The following is an 18,942-nucleotide window of genomic DNA, read 5'->3' on the forward strand; positions in this document are numbered from 1 at the left end:
CCCGCGCGCCTAGAGCCCGTGCTCCGCAACAAGAGAAGCCACCGCAATGAGAAGCCCGCGCACCGCAATGAAGAGTAGCCCCCGCTCGCCGCAACTAGAGAAAGGCCACGCACAGCAACAGAGACCCAACTCAGCCAAAAATAAATAAATTTTTAAAAATTAAAAAAAAATAAATAAAAGAGGCAATTAACGTGGAGGAAATATGACAGAGATGTTCAAATACTTTGTGGACAAAAACAAATGTTGCCTGCCATTTCAGTAAACAACGAATGTTGCCCGCATCAATACAGCCAGCCCGATGGTGCACCCTCAGGGGAATTCAAGATGGAGAAAAACAGGAATACTGGCCCTAGATACTTAAGATGCCTATCAAAGGAATAATTTCAATGAACCCAGACTCTTGCATCTTCCCATATGTAGAAAAGCACTAAAATCATTAACTTGAGATTTTTCTGTGTGATTAGCAGTAATCTTTTGATGTTCAACTACATGGGTTTTTGTTTTTGTTTTCAGCAAAAACTCCTATACATCCTGACTTCTCTCTTACCTCCTTGGAACAGTTCCTCAGAGCTAGCTGAGAGGCTGATTCTCAGGCTAGAGTCCTCAGTAAGGTCCCTGAATAAAACGTAACTCTCAGCTTTTAGGTGGTGCGTTTTTTTCAGTCAACACCATCTCTACCATACACAAAAGTCAACTCAAAATGAATGAAAGACTTGACTGTAAGACCTGAAATCATAAAACTCCTAGAAGGAAATGGGCAGTATGCTCTTTGACATCCATCTTAGCAGTAGCATTCTACATATGTCTCCTCAGGCAAGAGAAACAAAAGTAAAAATAAGCAAAGAGGACTACGCCAAGCTAAAAAGCTTCTGCACAGCAAAGGAAACCATCAATAAAATGCAAAGACAGCCTTCCAAATGGGAGAAGATATTTGCAAATCATGTATTCAACAAGGGATTAAAATCCAAACTATATAAAGAACGCATGCAACTCGACAACAAGAAACAACCCAAATTTTAAAAGGGCAGAGGACCTGAATAGACATTTTTCCAAGAAGACATACAGGTAGCCAACAGTCGTGTGAAAAAAATTGTTCAACATCACTATTAGAGAAATGCAATCAAACCCACAATGAGATATCACCTCACGCCTGTTAGAATGGCTATTATCACAAAGGCAAGAAATAACAATTCTCATACACTACTGGTATGAATATAAATTGGCACAGTCGCTATGGAGGCTCCTCGAAAAATTAAGACTAGAACTACCGTATAATCCAACTATCCCACTTCTGGGTATTTATCCAAAGAATACAAAAAACACTAATTCAAAAAGACATCTACACCCCCATGTTCATCACAGCGTTATTCCCCCATCCTCCGTACTGATCAGTCTCGGTATCTGATCAGGTTTCTCACCCTCCACTGATGCCAGGTGATGTCTGATCACACTGCCTGCCTTCAGTAGGAATCCCCTTAGGTCAGTTTAGTCAGAATCCCTCTCACCCGTGACGTCTCCTTAGTAATTTTCCATCCACTGATCCCCACCCTGCTCCTTGGTCATAAACGCCCACTTTTCCTTGTTGTATTCAGATTGGAGCCCAATCTCTCTCCCCAGCTGCAAGACCCCACTGCAGTGGTCCCTACACCCACAGCGATGGCCCTCCTTGAATAAAGCCTGCCTGTCCCTTAACAAGGGTCACGAGTCTTTTCTCTTTACTACTTGCCACATTCTGCCTGGTGGCCTCTGGCAGGAGGCGTGGTGCGTGGCGCTTAGAGCCAGCTGGCTGAGCAGCAGGGTCCAGGGTGGGCAGAGCACCTCCTGTGGGGCTCCTGACCCACAAACCACCACTGACGTGGGCCTCCGGGCCACAGAGCTGGGGGGGGGGCGGGGGCTGAGGGGCCCGCAGGACCAGCAAGGCTCACTGAGAGGCTGAGCGGGATAGAGGTGCCGTGACCAAGCTGGAACCTTCCAGGTGCAGCACTGAAAGTCCCATGTCCTGGGAAACCCCTCAGGCCAGGGCAAACTAAGATGGTTGGTCACCCCAGGCCAGGACCAGATTCAGGGACATGTGACCTTTGCATTTACAGAGCCCACGCTTAGGCGGGTCTCGTGCTTGGCTTGATGTTCTGCTGTCTCTGTCTTGAAATCTGTAACACTTTTTGGGCAAGGGGGTCACATATTTTCATTTTGCACTAAGTCCTACAAGTCATGTAGCTAGCCCTGCCCTAGGACAACACCCCTGTGAGGATCACACACTGGTGGAGGATCACACACTACCACCTCAGGTGGTGCCAGCACCTGAGGCTTCTGTGGATGACACCTTCCTCTCTAGTCCTCAGCATGATCTTGTCCAAGGAGACAGCGTTAATTCATAGCAACTGAATGGAACCCAAACTTCCTTAAACACACCTCTTGGCACCCCTGTCAGAGGCAGAGCACAGGGTGGAAGGCACTGCAGAACCCACGGAGCTGGGCATCTGTTCTGCACTTATAAAAAGCAATAAAGGAAAAATAAAAAACTAAGTCACTAAAGGGAAACTGACATTTGTCACAAGCCTGCTACTTGACACGCAGCTAGCCACCTTCCATATAATCTTCACAAGCCGCTGTGAGGTATGCCTCCCCCCATATTGCAGAAGAAGAAACTTGGGCTCAGAGAGGCTAAGAAACTTCCCCAAGGTCACACAGAGGGCAAGAGTGGAGCTGAAAGGGAACTGTGCTGTGTGGTTCCAAAGCAGCCAGAGTGCGTGTCCCCCCAGCACCCAGCCTACCGCCCAGCAGCTCCTGAAGGCAGGGGGTCCACGGTGGGGAATGTTCTTAACCTGAGGTCCCAGGAGCCTCCTGCAGGGTGCACACCCCTCTGTGGACTCTCACCTGGGATGGCAGCAGAAGCCCAGCCTGGGACTGTGGCCAAGAAGACCAGTGCTGGATTGGATTTCCTCTCACACTGACCGGCTTGTTGCCGCCCCATGATTCTAAAGGAACCACCCTGGGTTTTCTCACAAGGAAGACGCCTTGAAGACACCACACTTGATTTTCAGAGGAAAGATACAGCCCCAAAGGGAGAAGTGAAATAGAAATCACGGCCTCACTCCCACGTTGTGATAGAACATCTTTTTTGCCAAGCACGCTATACAGAGAAGTGTAAGGTACAGTCCTTGCCCGCAAGGCAAAAGACAAACGAGGAGGGTTAGCTACCCTGAGCCATGACAGCACCTCTCAGTGGTGGGCACTTAAGCTTTCTTACGCAGTAACTCATTCTTCCCTCATCACTATCTTGAGAGCTATGTAGGGTCCTACCTCCAGACGTCTACCCATGGCGCTGTCACCTCCCCCTAGGATGCCCTTCCCTTATTTCTACCTGTTGGAACCCTTCTCCAGAAAACCACCAAAGACCAGTGGCTTAAACAGGGTAGGATTTTTTTCTTCTCTCATGTAGAAGACGAGGGTGCTCAGTCCAGGCTGTTGGGACACTCCATGGCGCTGGTGAGCCAGCCTCTTTCTCCACTGTGGCTCTTCGTTCCTCAGCATATAGCTTCTGCCTTATAGCCCAAAGTAGCTGCCTAACTTCATCTTGACTGCAACCTCATGAGAGATCCTGAGTCAAATCCAAGCATTTAAGCTGCTCCTGAATTCCTGACTCATGGAAACTGTATAATTAAAAAAAAAAAAAAAAAAGTATTATTGTTCAAAGCTGTTGACTCTGGGGGTAGTTTGTTAAGCATCAGTGGATAACTAACACACCGTACTAGTTAGTTATCCATTTAGTTCGTTTATTCAACTGTCCTGAGCCCGCAACCTGGACACACATGGATGAATCAGACGTAGTGAAAGACTACCTATCAGAGCACGAGGATTTCCTGGAGGTGGGGCAGAAATCATGTCATTTGTGTCCTTGCCCTTGGAACGCTTTCCCCACCTTGGTACACAGTAGGGTCACAGGACCCGGCACACAGTAGGAGCTCTGCTTCCCAGAGAACAGCTTCTACCTCCTGGCTTGCCTTCTGGTAGATGAGCCAACTTAGAGATGATGAGCTGTTAATGTTCAATCATCTGGCCTCTTGTCAAAAATGTGGATTTGTTTCTCAGAGGACAGTTTCAAAGCCTCTTTGCGTTCCCTCACTCCCTGTGCTGCCAAGGGGAAGAGCGTGCAGCCCAAGCAAGCGAGAGCCTTTCCTGAGCCAGCTGCCTTCCCCCTGCCTGCAGCTGGTGTGCATCCTTCAAGGCCCTCCAAGGGTGGCCTCCTCCTTTAGGCCTCCCTGGTTATCCTTCACTGTGGGGGAGGGAGCAAAGAAAGAAAAGGATCTTCTTGAAAAATTATTCCCTCACGCTGAATCTTTATGAACCATATTGTCGGAGCAACTTGAATTATACATGTAACTCATGGCCTTGTTTTCTTAAATAATGAAATACGCGGTACTCTGCTATAAATTCTACAGAGCCTACTTACTGATTCTCACAGAATGCTTTCACAGCTTTTTGCCAAACTCTTGTATCTCTAACCAACCTGCGGTTGCAACGGATGAATGACAGGAATGTTATAAATCACACAATTTTGTTTACACAAATGGGTACAACCAAAGCAAAACAGTAAAGATGTAGTCAGAATTTTACTCATTCGTTGATGACATGAATGACTTCTCTGCAGAATCAGACAATAATTTTTGAAAACTGGAAGAATATTTGCCCAATTTTTTGTGTTTTTCATAACATAATGACTAAAGATATGGCACAATTTTTTTAAAGGCTTTTTTGATGTGGACCATTTAAAAAGTCTTTATTGAATTTGTTACAATATTGCTTCTGTTTTATGTTTTTGTTTTTCGGGCCGAGAGGCATGTGGGATCTTAGCTCCCTGACCAGGGATTGAACCCACACCCCTTACACCGGAAGGTGAAGTCTTAACCACTGGATGGGATTCCACTTCTATATTAGGTTGTATGGGCTGTGACTTCTGCCTTGCTGGCAGACTATCTCTATTGCCTTCTCAGCTTGCACACTTTGATAAAACAAGTGGCTGTGCTGGTCATTTCCACATGGCCAGGCACTGAAGATGGCCTCCAGCTAACATCCAGCAAGGAACTGAGGCCCCTCAAGGAACTGTATCCTACCAACAACCATGTGAGTTTGGGAGCAGCTCCTTCCCTAGCTGAGCCTTCAGACGAGACACCAGCCCTGGCCAACAACTTGACTGCAGCCTTGTGAGAGACCCTGAAGCAGAGGCAACCATCAAAATTGTGCCAAGACTCCCGAGTCACAGAGATTGTGAGATAATGAATGTGTTGTGTGAAGCTGCTAAATTTGGGGTAATTTGTTACACAGCAGTAGATAACTGGTGCACTTCCTTATCTCCAGGCTTTGAGTTACACGAGGCAGACCATTTCCTTTGTACTCAATCCACTTAGAGTCAGGGTTTTCTGTCATTTAAACCCAAGAGCATCTTCCTATGGTGCGTCTCCTCCACTAGCTTGAAAGCTCCTCAAGGACAGGCCTTCCATGTCCTCCCAGAGACTCACTAGTGTCATAACTTTGTGTGAATTAAGGACATACTTGACCCTAATTTTAGCTCATCTTCTGACAGCACAAAGCAGGGAAAATCCAAACGATGACATGGGACTCAGAAATGGAGAAGCCTTTCTCCTTGGTTACAAGTCATTTTTATTTAGCCAACAAGAGATTATTAAGTGCCTGCTGTTTGCAGAGCCCTCCACTGGATATTGGTGAAGGGAGAGAAAAAATTTAAAAGGAGGGTATATTCCTTGCTCCTAGGGAGCCGGCACTCACACTAAGGATAGCAGAGGCATGAGAACATTATAGTGTCTAGAAATATGTAACAAGTACAGGTTAAGAGGGCGCTTCAGTGGGGAGCAGACAGGCTTCAGAGACAAACCTCGGAGTCAGATGAACCAATGCAGTGACTGGGCAGGAGAGAGGTTCCCTGAGACAGATACTGGAAACCTTCAGTTTCTGCCATAGCGATGGGTGGGGCTGGCCAAGGGGAAGTGAGACACCAGACAAGAAGCTGTCCCAATAATCCAGATTGGGGGCTGCTTTAAAAGCTTTCTGGGGTGTGTCCTCAGCTCACAAGCACCCTTTCTCTCTGAGATTGCCTACCCCTCACAGCCAAGATGGCGCAATCAGGTTACCTCTCCAGAGAATTGGAATTGGGACCACAGGATGCCTGTAGGTCTCTATAAAGGGGTGACTGAGACTTGGAAACTTGGGGGTATTGGGATGGTCTGGCTGCAGAGAGGAGGGAAGAAAGACAGAGACCTGCAGAGAGAGGACAATGAGGTAGAATCCCAGAGACTGGGGCTAAAGATACTCTGCTCGGTTTTAGGGGAGAGATCCAGAGCATATTTGTCAGGGTCCCATCCCTTCCAGAACCTGGGGAATCCCTGTGCACCTGTGGGTTCCACCAGGCACACCTATGCCTGTGTCAGATTCACCTTCCTGCCACATGGAGTCCCAGAGTGGCTGGAGGTACGGAGTGCGGTCAGATCCCAAGCCAGCATCCATAGGGTAACTGGGCTTAGAAATGCTTCTTTAGCCAGTGTGATGTTTCAGAAATCTGAAACAGTCCTATAAAAAAATCCAGATTCCCAGGGACTTCCCTGGTGGCGCAGTGGTTAAGAATCCGCCTGCCAATGCAGGGGACACGGGTTTGATCCCTGGTCCAGGAAGATCCCACATGCCATGGAGCAACTGAGCCTGTGCGCCACAACTGCTGAAGCCCGCGCGCTCTAGGGCCCATGTGCCGCAACTACTGCCTGTGCTCTGCGACAACAGAAACCACTGCAATGAGAAGCCCGCGGACCGCAACAAAGAGTAGCCCCCGCTCGCCGCAACTAGAGAAAGCCCAGCAACAAAGACCCGGTGCAGCCAAAAAAAATAATAATTCCAGATTCCCACTTTTTTCGTTTTTTATTGTAAGGCCCTGTAGGCAGGCACAGGCCCTCGTTCCTGCTGGGCGTCTGCTGGGGAGAACTGAGAAGAGGCTGCCACTTTCTCCAGAGCCTGGTTCTCAGGTCACCCCAGCCCCTACCCAGTGGGCACAGATATTGTGTTCCTGGCTCACGCAAAGGATGCTGATTAATTTCGCCATAATAAAGCTTTTCTCCACCTCTTTTAAAATATTTCCCCAAAGTCACAGGGAATAGAGAAGTGGGAGCTTTTGAGGGGTCAGAAGAAGATAGAAAAAGCCCCAGAAAGAGAGCTGTTCTCTGTATCTATTTTTGCAAAACAAGATATCCCAAACAGCAGCCATTTTATTATATTTCACGATTTTCCCAGTCAGGAATTCAGGCAGGGCTTGTCCAGTGATTCTCCTATTCCGTGTGACATTGACAGAGCTCACTGCACGATATTTAGTTAGCAGATGGGCTGGTCTGGAGGATCCAAGACGGCTTGACTCACATGTCTGGTGCCTTGGCTGATTGGCCCAAGATTCCCAGCCAAAGCCCAGTAGGGTTTGAGCTCAGTTTGTCTTATTCCGCAGCTTTGCCCTCTTACCCCACTCCACCCCACCCCAGTTCTTTTCTACACCCCAGGAGGCTGACCTGTAAGGACTCCACATCCATAGGGACTGACCCACGGGCTCCCAAGTCCTCTGGCTTCCAGCTGGCTTTGGCTACTGGGGGACTACTGGGAGGGAGGAGATTCAGACCATTTCTCTTCCTGCGTCCCTGGACTGAGGGTGCTTGAGCCTCTCCCCAGGTGGTCTTTTTACAGGACAGGACTCTCTGCTTCTGGGTCTCGTAACCACTGCCTCTCCTCATCTTTGGGCTGAGAAAGGTGACAGATCTGAGAGTTACCACACAGTCCCTTGTACTTCCCCACTACATCTTTATTAAATCCTCCTCAATTAATCGTAATCAGAAGTGCTATTTGTTTCCTGTGAGATCTGACTGATACATTTGTGCTTAGTCATAGCACAAATAATAGTTACTACTTATTGAGTACTTACTACATGCCAGGCTCTGTTCTAAGCCCCTCACGTTAGCTCATGCAACATTCACAGAATCCCTATGAGGTAGGCACTATTATTATCCCATCTCACAGATTAGGAATACGAGGCACAGAGGGGTGAAGTAGTTTGCCTAAGGTTACACAGCCACTAAGTGGCAGAGCTGGGATTTGAACCCTGGCAGCTTGACTCAGGCCCCTACTCTCAACAACTACTCTGTATAGTAGGAAAATTGCTGTTGAACAAATATGCTCTGTTTCCTCAAAGTCTGTAATCCAGCCCAGAGCAAGGTTTTGGCAGGTTTTAAAAAACAGGACTGTGCTGTGAAACGTTTTTCTTCACGAATAGTCCCCAGAAACTCTAGCAAGGCTTGGAGTTGACCTCCTGGAGGTGACCTTCCCCTGCAAATTCCCACGCTCCTCCTCTAGAATGAGTCTATTTGCCCTCACTTGTGCAGAGGGAGGGGAAGCCTGAGGAGCATGTGGAGGTGAGAGCCACCCCATGAGGACCCCAGAGAGGCAAGCCAGCCTCTTATATTTGGGGACAATAAGTTGAAGTGTTTACCTCTGCATTCCTACAGTCCTGCCACAACTGGACATCCTCCAGACCCAGCAGGGAGTGGAAGGCAGAGGGAGGGGCTGCAATCAGGGACAGCCTGGAGCCTTTGGGTGATGACTAGCAGAAACCTGACTCAGATTGCATTCGAGCTTTTTAAAAAGGAAAAGAAAATAAAAAGGACTGTATTGGTTCTCATACCTGAGATGTCTAATGGTGCATCTGGCTTTAAGCATCTCAGAATCTAGGCCTCAAAGGATGTCAATAGGGCATAGTCTCTCTCTGCATTGCTTTCCTCCATCTTGACTGTCTTCTTGAGCACAATTTTACCACATGGTGGCCCAGGTGGTTGCTGGGCTGCCCCAAGGTTACACTCTCTCAGCATCAGGCCAGCTTGGGGTGGGGGGGAAGATTGCTGGCATTTCCTGACAGTGCCAACAAAAAGTCCCAGGGAGGGATCTTATTGGCCTAACTTTGGTTATGTGCTCATCCATGAGCCAATCACTGGGCCTGGTAAGTGCAAGGCTCTGATTGGCCAGACTAGAATCATGTGTTCCCTCTAAAATGGGGGTAGAATCTTGTTATCTCCACCTGAACCCAACAAAGGAGGGGTGACTCCTTAAATGGAAACCAGGTACTGGGGTACTGTTAACCAGAAAAGGTGAGGGTAAAGGAAAGAGCTTGCAGGCCCAAACAAGCAGTAGATTTTCACTTCCCAGTAGGAGTCCTGAGATCCATTCCAGGGAGAGAAGTGGTGGGGGTGAGGACTTGGGAGTGAAAAGGGGACCCAGGAAGGGATCTAAGGACAAGGGTGGCAGAGGCCACAACTGAAAGGGGCTTCTCAGATTTTAGTCTTGGCAACCTCTTCCTCGGTCAGTTACTAGCAACAGGGTCAGGGTGGGTGTCCCATCCGGTGTCCCCCTGAGGAATTTTATCTTCACAGGGCAGGTGAACAGTGGGCCTTGTGGAGGCTTCTGAGGGGACGTGGGGAGAGCCTCGGGGCTGGTTCCATGGAACCCAGGCTTTGAGGAGCTTGTCCTGAGTTTCTCAGGGGTGGTCCAGGGAGCTGAAGGAAACCTTATTTGTGGGGGCCATGGAAGAGTGAGGTTGCCCACAGTCCAGATCAGCCTAGAAGGACCTGAAAGACTACTCTAGGTGTGAGAGTTAGATGGACCTCGTCCCTGGGGCCCAGGGAGCCCTGGGAGTAGCCTACAGACTTGTTTTAGGAACAGCAAAGGACTAATAATGGCACTCTGGAGTACTGCCCTATTTCTACTATCACTTGTGCAGGTAGACAAGCAGGGGTATGGAGGGCAAAGAGGTCTCTGGATGTTTCTACCAGAGTCCTGGGTGTCAGTCCTGTCTGCACCTCAACTTGCTGTGTGGCCTGGGGCAAGTCACCTCCTCTCTTTAGGTCTCAGTTTCCTTATCTATAAAATAAAGTAGTTAGATAAGTGGGTCTCAACCGGGATGATTTTGGCCCCCAGGGACATGTGGCAATGTCTGGAGACATTTTTGGTTGTTACAAGAAGAGGGTGATGCTACTGGCAGGGTGGGCAGAGGCCATGGATGCTGCTAAACATCCTACAAGCTCCAACAATAAAGCATTATCTGGCCCCAAATATCAATAGTGCCAAAGCTGAGAAACCCTGCATTAGACTGAGGTCACCCTGTAGGGTGCAGTGCTGACCACTCCTGTGAAATGTTCTGAGGGCAGCCCAGGCCCAGGAGGCAGTTTTTAGTGCCCAGGCATTTAGAGGAGAGGCCTCCTGGTCCCACCAGAGTTGCTGTAGTTGTATTTGTGTAAACTGACTGACTTTCTCCCTCTGCTCCCATCTAGGTGTGGTCCCCAGGATAGGTGAATCAGACGCCTGGCTTGGTGGAGGAACAGACTGCTTTGTGAGGTAGTGAGTTCATCGTCAGTGGAGGCATCCAAGAGAAGGCAGCATGGCCACCTGTCAGAGATGTGGAGGAGGCGCCCTGCCTCTGGTCTGAGGCTGTTTAGTAGCGATTTCGAGGCTCCTTCAGGCAGGAGGTAAAGCGGGAGAGTACCCTGCGTAAAGCTCTTGGCTTCCCCACCTGCCGGTCCGGAGCGGGAGCGCCTTCCTTCCCACGCGACTCTTCGCCAAGCTGGAAACTTTTCTCTAAGTTTTTCTCCCGGGTCTCCGGGAGACGCCGGAGCGGCGGAGGCAGCACCCCGCGGCTGAGCGCCCGCGCCCGGCGCCCCGGCCCGACACCCCCCGCCGCCAGGTCCGGCCCCGCGGGCGCGGCTGCCGGGGTTTCCGTGTGCCCCAGGGGGGCTCCGGGCTGCGAGCTGCCGCCGAAAGACTTTTGACAAAAAAAACCTCTTGACCACCAAGGCCAGCCTCTTCCTGAAAGCCCCGCTCGCTCCGATACAGGAAGTAGAGGGAGCGAGCGCCCCAGAGCGTGGCGGCCGCGGCGGCTGTGGCTTCCCGACTCCGCGCGGGGCTGGCGGCGGTGACCGCGCGGGCCCTTCCCCAGGGCAGCGCCAGGGGCATGCGGGCGCCCGGAGCCCCGCGGCCCGCGCCGCCCGGTGCCTGAGCCCCTGCGTTCACCGTCCCGGAGCTGCTGGCGGCATGATCCGACGGGCCGGGGCGCCCGAGTGCGCGGACACCGCGGGGTGAGTCCGGGGTCGGCGCCCCCTCCTCCCTCGGTGCCCCAGGGCTCCGCTCGGCCCGCGTCCCTCCCGCCCAAGTGCCCCTCCCCGGCCCCGAGGGTGCTCGGAGCTCCGGAGTAGCCCCGGCTGCGGGACCTCGGGGTGTCGGACTGAGACCGAACCCCTGGTCACTGCCAAGGCCGGTCTCCCGGTTCTTCGCGGAGGGGGGCGGCCCTGGTGCCTCTGCCGTACTCCGAGACTTGGCGAAACTTTTAAGCCCAGCTGTCGCTCGCCGGAAAAGCAGCTGGCACGTTCGGCGGCTATGTTGATGGGCGCCAGAGGGGCGCCTCTACCAGTCAGAGCCGAAGCGGAGGGGCTGTGTGGACGCGGCCCCTCCCCGGGCTCTGGTCCCGCCTGAACTTTAGATGCAGTCACTCGCGGTCCGGGCCCCGCCATCCTCCCGCACCCGCCGATCCGCCTGTGCCCCGTGCGCGTCCTCGGGTGCTGGAGCTCGGTAGGGCAAGGGGCGGCGGTCCCGGGTCCCCTTAAGTTTGGACGCCCGCGGCCTAACAGCTGACCAGCCCGCCTACACCGAGGACCCACCGGGAGCCCCTCCCCCACCCCCCTTGCGGGTCTAAGGACAGTGACCTTCGGACCGGCCTTTGCGAAACCCGGGGCTTGGGGAGGGTCCAGGGTGCACGAACTGCGTGTGGCCTCCGGGATCCCCCCCCTTCACACACACACCGGGAGAAGGCACAGCTTGGAATGCGTGAAGCCGAACCGGTTTGGGAACTAGCTTTCCAGAGGGGTCTCCGGCGTCTAGTTAGTTTCATGTCCCTCACCCCCCAGCTCACAACCTCGGACTTGTGGACATTGCTCAGGGCTGTGCTCCTGAAGTAGGTTCCCTCGTGCCACCCAGCCCAGCCAACGTCCCGGGAAGCTTCAGGGGGGTGAGGAGGCTCCAGTTCAAAGGCGGATTCCTGGGAAAGCCTCTTAGAACCTTTCTGGGGGCTAAGGTTGATGGGCGCCCCCGGGGAAGCCAGTCCTGGCTTTTTGGTTTAAAAGTCCCGGGCTACTGCTGTGATGGACAGCCAGCTGCTCGCTGGCCTAGCTCCTGACCTCGGCTCCCAGGGCCTCAGTTCTCTGCTGTGTGAAACGGAGGGGTGAGCTGTTCTTGTGCAGTCCCGAATTGGGGGGCAGCTGGAGGTGACTGGCCCCCACGCTAGTGGGGGGAGTGTCTCAGAGGGGCCTGTGATGCAACTAGATCTGAATGTCTCCCTCGTCCCCGCTCCCCCATTTCCGCCCCAGCTGGGAAGCCCTGCCTAGATGCTTTCCCCTGGAAGTGGAAAGACAAATGCCATCCGCTGGAGGAGCTGGAAATTCTGTTGGGAAGGGGGGGCCCCCCCAGGGGCAAGTATCTACCACACCCAGTACTGATGGGTGGAGCTAGCAGGAGTTTCCCAGGAAGGAAGGGGAGGTGAGGGGCCAGGGTCCTGATCTCTCTGCCGTCCCATATTTCCCCCAGGATGACCTCTCCTTACCCACTTCCTCTTGCCTTTCTTTGTTCATTACTAGGCCAGTTACTTAACCCCTCCATGCCTCAATACTTATCTAGAAAATGAAGATAAGTAATAGTAACCAGCCTTTAGAGTTGTTTTGAGGATTAAATGAAATAATGCATAAGAAGTTTTGCCCATGGGCCCATGGGCAAACGTTTAATAGTTATTATTATTACAACTATTATCGTTTGTTGAGTGTAACCCCTCTGTTTGCTGACTGTTTAACTGTCCTTGGCCAGGTCTGTAAAATGGGGATAATAATAACACCTACTTCTTAAGACTGGTTATGAGGATTGGATGAGTTAATAGTTAAGTAGCTGTCCACAGGCAGCTAAGGGTTAACACACCAACACAAGCCTGCGCAGAACAGCGTCGGGCACATCATAAATATTAGATGAATATTGGTTTGTTGCTAAAAACGTCACTTTATTTAAGAGGACCTTTGGGGTTGGAAAAGTTAAATGAGATAGTATCTCATTTAACCTTGCACCCAGTACAGGAATCCCTTTGACAACATTCCTGAAAGGCACTTGCATACCTCCAGTGATGGAGAACTTGCCACCACTGTGGTAGCCTTTCTGACAGGCAGATATCGAAGAAAGTCTGCCTTCTTCTAACTTCTACCATTAGAAACCCTGTTCAGAGGAGCCCAATCCTTCTTGGCTCTCAAATACTAGAAGGCAGTTCTCAGGCGCACCCCTGCATCCTCTTTTCCCTGGGCCGCACATCTACCTGTGTTGCAGTGCCCAAAGATGACGAGGACCAATAATCTATGACCCCTCACCCCCAGGCCACCCACAGAGCTTGCCGACCACTCAGGGCTGGGTCCTGAGTCCTCATCAGAGCTCATCTTTCCACCTGGCTCCCGAAGCCCCCACCTCCTTGCTGGCAGAAAATGATGTCCAGACAGCTAGGGGAACGCCTCCCACCCCACACCCAGGGGCTAGGTGGGGGTCGCTTGGAAGTTAGCCCCCTGGAATAGGCGTATGAGGATCTTGGCAAGCAAGCTCTCTGTCTACTTCTTGTTGAAAACGCTGTCTGGGGAGAAAGAAAATGCCGACAGACCGCCCAGTACTCTGGACGCGGACACTTTTCTCCCTCCATTCATTCAAGTTCGTTCAACAAATAGTATCTGCGTTAGGTGGACGCGGGGGCCCAGCATTAAACCAAGCCCCTGGCGGCTTGCAGGTGACTTTCCCAGAAGACAGAAAGTCAGGGTTAGGGGCTGTTCTGTAGCAGGTGGTCAGGGAAGGCCATTCCAAGAAGACGGTGTTTAGCCGGGGCCTGAAGGAAGTGGGGAGAGTGAGTCAAGCCCCTGGGGGGTGTGGGGTGTGGTCTGTGTGTCGGACACAGAGAGGCTGGAGTGGAGTGAGGGAGAAGAGGCCAGAAGAAGGCTAGTCGGTGGGTAGAGGCTCTGGAGGGTGCTCTGAGTGAGCAGGGGCCACGGGTGGGGTTTGCACAGAGAGGTGACCTGGTTTGGATTTGGACTGTATTGAGGACAGGCTGTAGGGGGAAACAGGAACAGAAGGAGGGGGGCGGGCCTGTGGTGGCCAGGAGAGAGGGCTGGGGCCCCGGGTGGAGCGGGCAGTGGAGACGTGAGAAGCTGGAGCCACAAGATGCGCGGGTTGATTGGAGGTGAGGTGGGAGTCAGAGGCGTCGGGATGATGTGGGTGAAGCTGTGACTGCCAGGCGGCCAGACGCCGAACTGAACGGCAGGGTCCTGTGGATGTGTGTGCTCAGAGTCCACGCACTTTCATGTGTTTGATCAGTTGAGGGTCTGTTTAAGACTTTATTTGAAAAAGGATTCCACTCTTGGAAAAAATGTGGCCATTACAGTCCTCATCCAATCCCCTGATATGATGACAAGGAAACGGAGACCCAGAAAGAGGAAATGCCTTACCCAAGGTCAGGGGAGCTGGGCCTAGGACTCGGGTGTCCTGAGCCTTGGGCCTGCAAGGGGCTGCCTGCACAAGGCCCCAGGGCTTGCAAGAGCCCTGGCTTTCTGCCTCATGCCTGACATAATGCAGGGGGCCTGCCAGTCCCCTTGAGGAGCCCCTCAGCCACTCCCAGCTCGAAAATGGGGACTCTTCCTGGGCAAAGCCCACCCAGAACAGGATCGAGTGATGAATTCAGGGTCCCAGCTACCGCTCTGCCCACTGACCCGGGTTTCTTTGCCGTCAGGGGCCAATGCTCCCAGGTGGTTCTGGCTGGTACTCAGCTGGGATACCGACCCCCTTCCAGACCCTAAAAGAGACTCTGGCCCACAGGAAGCAAAAGGTACCTCACCAGCTTAAGCCTTCAGTTCAGGCCCTGGGAAGCCCCAGTGCACCCCTGGGAAGCAAGTAGGAGTGCAGGGGATGGGGGCACGGGGGCTGCTTGGGATAGGGGAGTCTCAGCACATTTGCCCATGGCCCCCTTCCCATCTCCCCTACCACTTGACAGGCCTTATCCTGGGCCTCGGTCCCTATACTGTGGTCTTTTCTTTTTTTTTAAAATAAATTTATTTATTTTTATTTTTGGCTGCGTTGGGTCTTTGTTGCTGCACGCAGGCTTTCTCTAGTTGCTCTGAGTGGGGGCTACTCTTTGTTGTGGTGCACGGGCTTCTCATAGCAGTGGCTTCTCTTGTTGCAGAGCACAGGCTCTAGGCGCGCGGGCTTCAGTAGTTGTGGCATGCGGGCTCAGTAGTTGTGGCTCACGGCCTCTAGAGCGCAGGCTCAGTAGTTGTGGCGCACCAGCTTAGTTGCTCCGCGGCATGTGGGATCCTCCCAGACCAGGGCTCGAACCCGTGTCTCCTGCGTTAGCAGGCAGATTCTTAACCCCTGCACCACCAGGGAAGCCCATCCTCTTGTCTTTTTTATTTTAACTAGTAGCCTCGTAGGTGCAAAGTGGTATCTCATGGTGGTTTTGTCATTTACTGTTTTAAAAAAAAAATTATACACGTAACAACACATGTTCTTTGTAGAAAATTTGAGAATATAGCAAAATACTGTGATAGTCTTGTTTTATATGTCATTCTGAAACCGTGCACCTCAGACTGGGACTTGAACCCACGTGCCGGGACTAGAACCCCGCCAAAACCCCCGGTCTTCCAACTGAGATCGCACACCTGGTTTCAGGACTTAATGAAGCTCGGGTTCTTGATGTCTCATCGCAGAAAGGATTCAGTGAGACAAAGTGATAGGTAAGAAGTGAGAAACACACTCCACAGACAGTGTGGGCCATCTCAGAAGGTGAGAAAGGCCTATACTGTGGTCTTTACTGAAACAGCAAGTGTTAAAATACAAGGATGCCTGCGTTTTAATCTAGGAGATCAGGAAATCAAATCGGAAACCAGCCAGGAATGGGTGTGATATTTGAAGGGGGCACCCACCCTGGGCCCTGGCTGCCCTCTCAGGCCTCCCAGGAGCTCCCTTTAATAGACGGGAGTCTGAGCTGGCCTGCGGTGCCTCCCAGCCATGGGCCGGAGCAGAGGGAAGGGGAGAACGGGTGCAAGACAACCACAAATTCCGTCCTTCCGACCCCTCACAGATTCCATCTGTCATGGCGAGATTCTCTCCTGAGTGAGAGTCGTCCCCTAGGTTGTGTCATCCAGGCAGTGACAAATGAGCAGCAATGAAGGGGGTGGGACGGGCGGGTTCAGAGGAGGGAAGTGCCTGAGCAAAGGCTTGGAGGTGGGACAGTGTAGAGTGGGACTCGGGAGGGAGGGAGTCTACCCCCTGGTTATCAGATAATGGGGATACAGGGAACAAGAAAGGCAAGTTTTGGCCAGAGACAGATTGATGGAAAGGGGCAAGGAGTTTGAAGGGGACTACCCATGGGGACCCATCCTCATCCCAGGTTACTCTAGGAGTTCGGGGCACCTATATGCCCAGAAAGAGCCCCAACACGGGGGAGGGGACCCAGAAAAGACCCAAACTTCCTGTTTGTCCCTTGCTATCTACCTTCCATTAGAAAGTCCCCTTTATTTATTTATTTTTATAAAGGCAGCCCTCTTTTTTTCTTTTATTTATTTATTTTTGGCTGCGTTGGGTCTTCATTGCTGTGTGCGGGCTTTCTCTAGTTGCGGCGAGTGGGGGCTACTCTTCGTTGCGGTGCACGGGCTTCTCATTGCGGTGGCTTCTCTTATTGTTGAGCACGGGCTCTAGGCGTGCGGGCTTCAGTAGTCGTGGTGCATGGGCTCAGTAGTTGTGGCTCGCGGGCTCTAGAGTGCAGGCTCAGTATTGTGGCGCACGGGCTTTGTTGCTCCACGGCATGTGGGATCTTCTCGGACCAGGGATCGAACCCTTGTCCCCTGCATTGGCAGGCGGATTCTTAATCCCTGCGCCACCAGGGAAGTCCCGGGAGTCCCCTTTAGAAGGGAGCTAGGGGCCAGGAAGCATCTTATCCTTGGGACGCCGCCACATCCTCCATGCAGCCTTCCATCCATGCCAGCTGGAGATTTTAGAGAAGCCAAAACCGCTTTAAGATATTATGTCTTCCTATTTAGATTATAAACCTCCAATTAAAAGGGATCAGAACCGTTCCGTATCTTTCTGTCCTGCCCACAGTTGTCACTCAGTAGATGCTTGAAGACGATGATATACTGAACAGGATTCTAAAAATCGCCTCGCAGCTTTCTCTTTTGTGTCCTGAAGCACCTGGACTTCAGGGCAGCCCAGACCTCAGGGGTAGGAGGGCCCAGATCAGGGAGGTGAGGAATCCAACTCCCCTTCTGCAGCAAGAGGTGAGGCCGAGGCCACCACACCCCTCCCCCAGTCTGGAACAAAGAGGGGGCTGGCCACCCAGGGAGTTGAGTAGGGACCCCCCTCCCTTCATTTTATCCTCCCTGTCTGTGTCCCTCACTTCTGTGGAAGAGAGGCTGGGAGAAGGTGAAGGCAGCTCTGGGTCACGGATAGACATGCGTCCTCAACCAAAAGAATGGAGTCAGCTGGGTGTACAGGATCTGGGGGAACCCTGGCTGGTCAGTGGGTCCCAAATGAAGGTCTGTGATCCACTGAGAAACTGGGAAAAAAAGGTGTTGTGTTTTGTGTGTGTGTGTGTGTATCAGCCAAGGTTGCCAAGCTATCTTTTCTTGGGCAGAACTGTTCCTTATTCTGAGGTTAGGTCTTTTTGCCGTATTAAGCTTCCTTTCTTTCATGAAATGACTGGGCACGTTGATGGTGGTTGTTAGGTTTTAATGTCCTTTGGGCAAAATAAAAAGTTGCTAGAGGAAAGTCAGAAACAGTGCTCAAGCTGCTTCAGTGGAATTTATCCATTCTGTGTCCCCTTCAGCCCCTTGCCCGTCCCTGCCACACCTGGCAATCAGAGAGTTGACCTGGTTATATCGTCCTTTGCTGATTTGGAAAATGCTTGGGGACGTGCGTGCTGTAGAACATCCGTAGGGCTGGAGCTTATCCTAGGGTCCTGTGCCTTCTGCTGATCTGGGATTGTACTCTAGGGAGCAAGTCCCTTACTCTCCCTTGGCCTCAGTTTTCCCATCTGAGAAATAAACTCAGTGACCTCTAAGGACCCTGCTCCTCCTGACACTCAGTGATTCCCTGAATTACTGGCCAACAGGTGTCTTGGAGCGATATTGGAGTGCCAGTCGGAGATGAGACGGCTCTTCTTTCCTCTGATACAACAGTCTAGAACATACTTTCATAAGAAGCAAAGACCCAGAATGGAGACTTCTGGGTCGTCACCCTGATCAAGTGCCTGGAAGAAAATGTCTTCACTGCTGTGGGGTGATTTTTGAAAAACTGGTGTTGCAAAAAGCACGTGTCTTTTGGGAGCCCACTTCGGGGAAGGGCCCCTGGCTTCCTGGTAGCGTGCGCGGCCGGGTCGGCAGGTTGGGAAGGTTCCTTGGAGTGGCCTGTCTGAGTGTGACTTGGATCCGTGAGCGGCTCCTGCCCTGGTGCCGGCTGGCACGGGAGCCGTGGGGATGCAGAGGAGGTGGTGGAGGCCTGGTGTCGCCGGGTTCCTGGCTGGGAAGGCTGCTCCCGTTGGGGTTTGAGAGGGGCGAGGTCTGAAGGAAGACCCAGCAAGGGAGGGGTCGGGCAGGCCCCCTGGCTGAGGGAAGGGGCTCCCTGCCAGGCAGGCCGGGTCTCCCCACACGCACCCAGTGCTGCCCTGGCAGGGCCAGCCCGTCCCTGCGCGGCAGGGAGGTGGGCCGAGGACACAGTGTGCCCGCTCCCCTCCCCTCGACCTGCTACACACACACACACACACACACACACACACACACACACACACACACACACACA

General features: G+C 52.2%; 1 protein-coding gene across 1 annotated transcript in view; it reads left to right on the plus strand.

Moving 5' to 3' along the window:
- The first annotated feature begins 10,770 nt into the window (after window positions 1-10,770).
- Window positions 10,771-18,942, plus strand: part of RIN3 (Ras and Rab interactor 3) — a 117,703-nt gene continuing 109,531 nt past the window's right edge. Inside the window, exon 1 of the mRNA XM_029237445.1 lies at window positions 10,771-11,165. Within this exon, the coding sequence (XP_029093278.1) occupies window positions 11,122-11,165 (44 nt within the window). The 5' untranslated portion in view covers window positions 10,771-11,121. The remainder of the gene's footprint in view (window positions 11,166-18,942) is intronic.

The sequence above is a fragment of the Monodon monoceros genome, unplaced genomic scaffold, assembly GCF_005190385.1.
Source record: "Monodon monoceros isolate NGI ecotype Baffin Bay Population unplaced genomic scaffold, NGI_Narwhal_1 Super_Scaffold_21, whole genome shotgun sequence".
NCBI lineage: Eukaryota > Metazoa > Chordata > Mammalia > Artiodactyla > Monodontidae > Monodon > Monodon monoceros.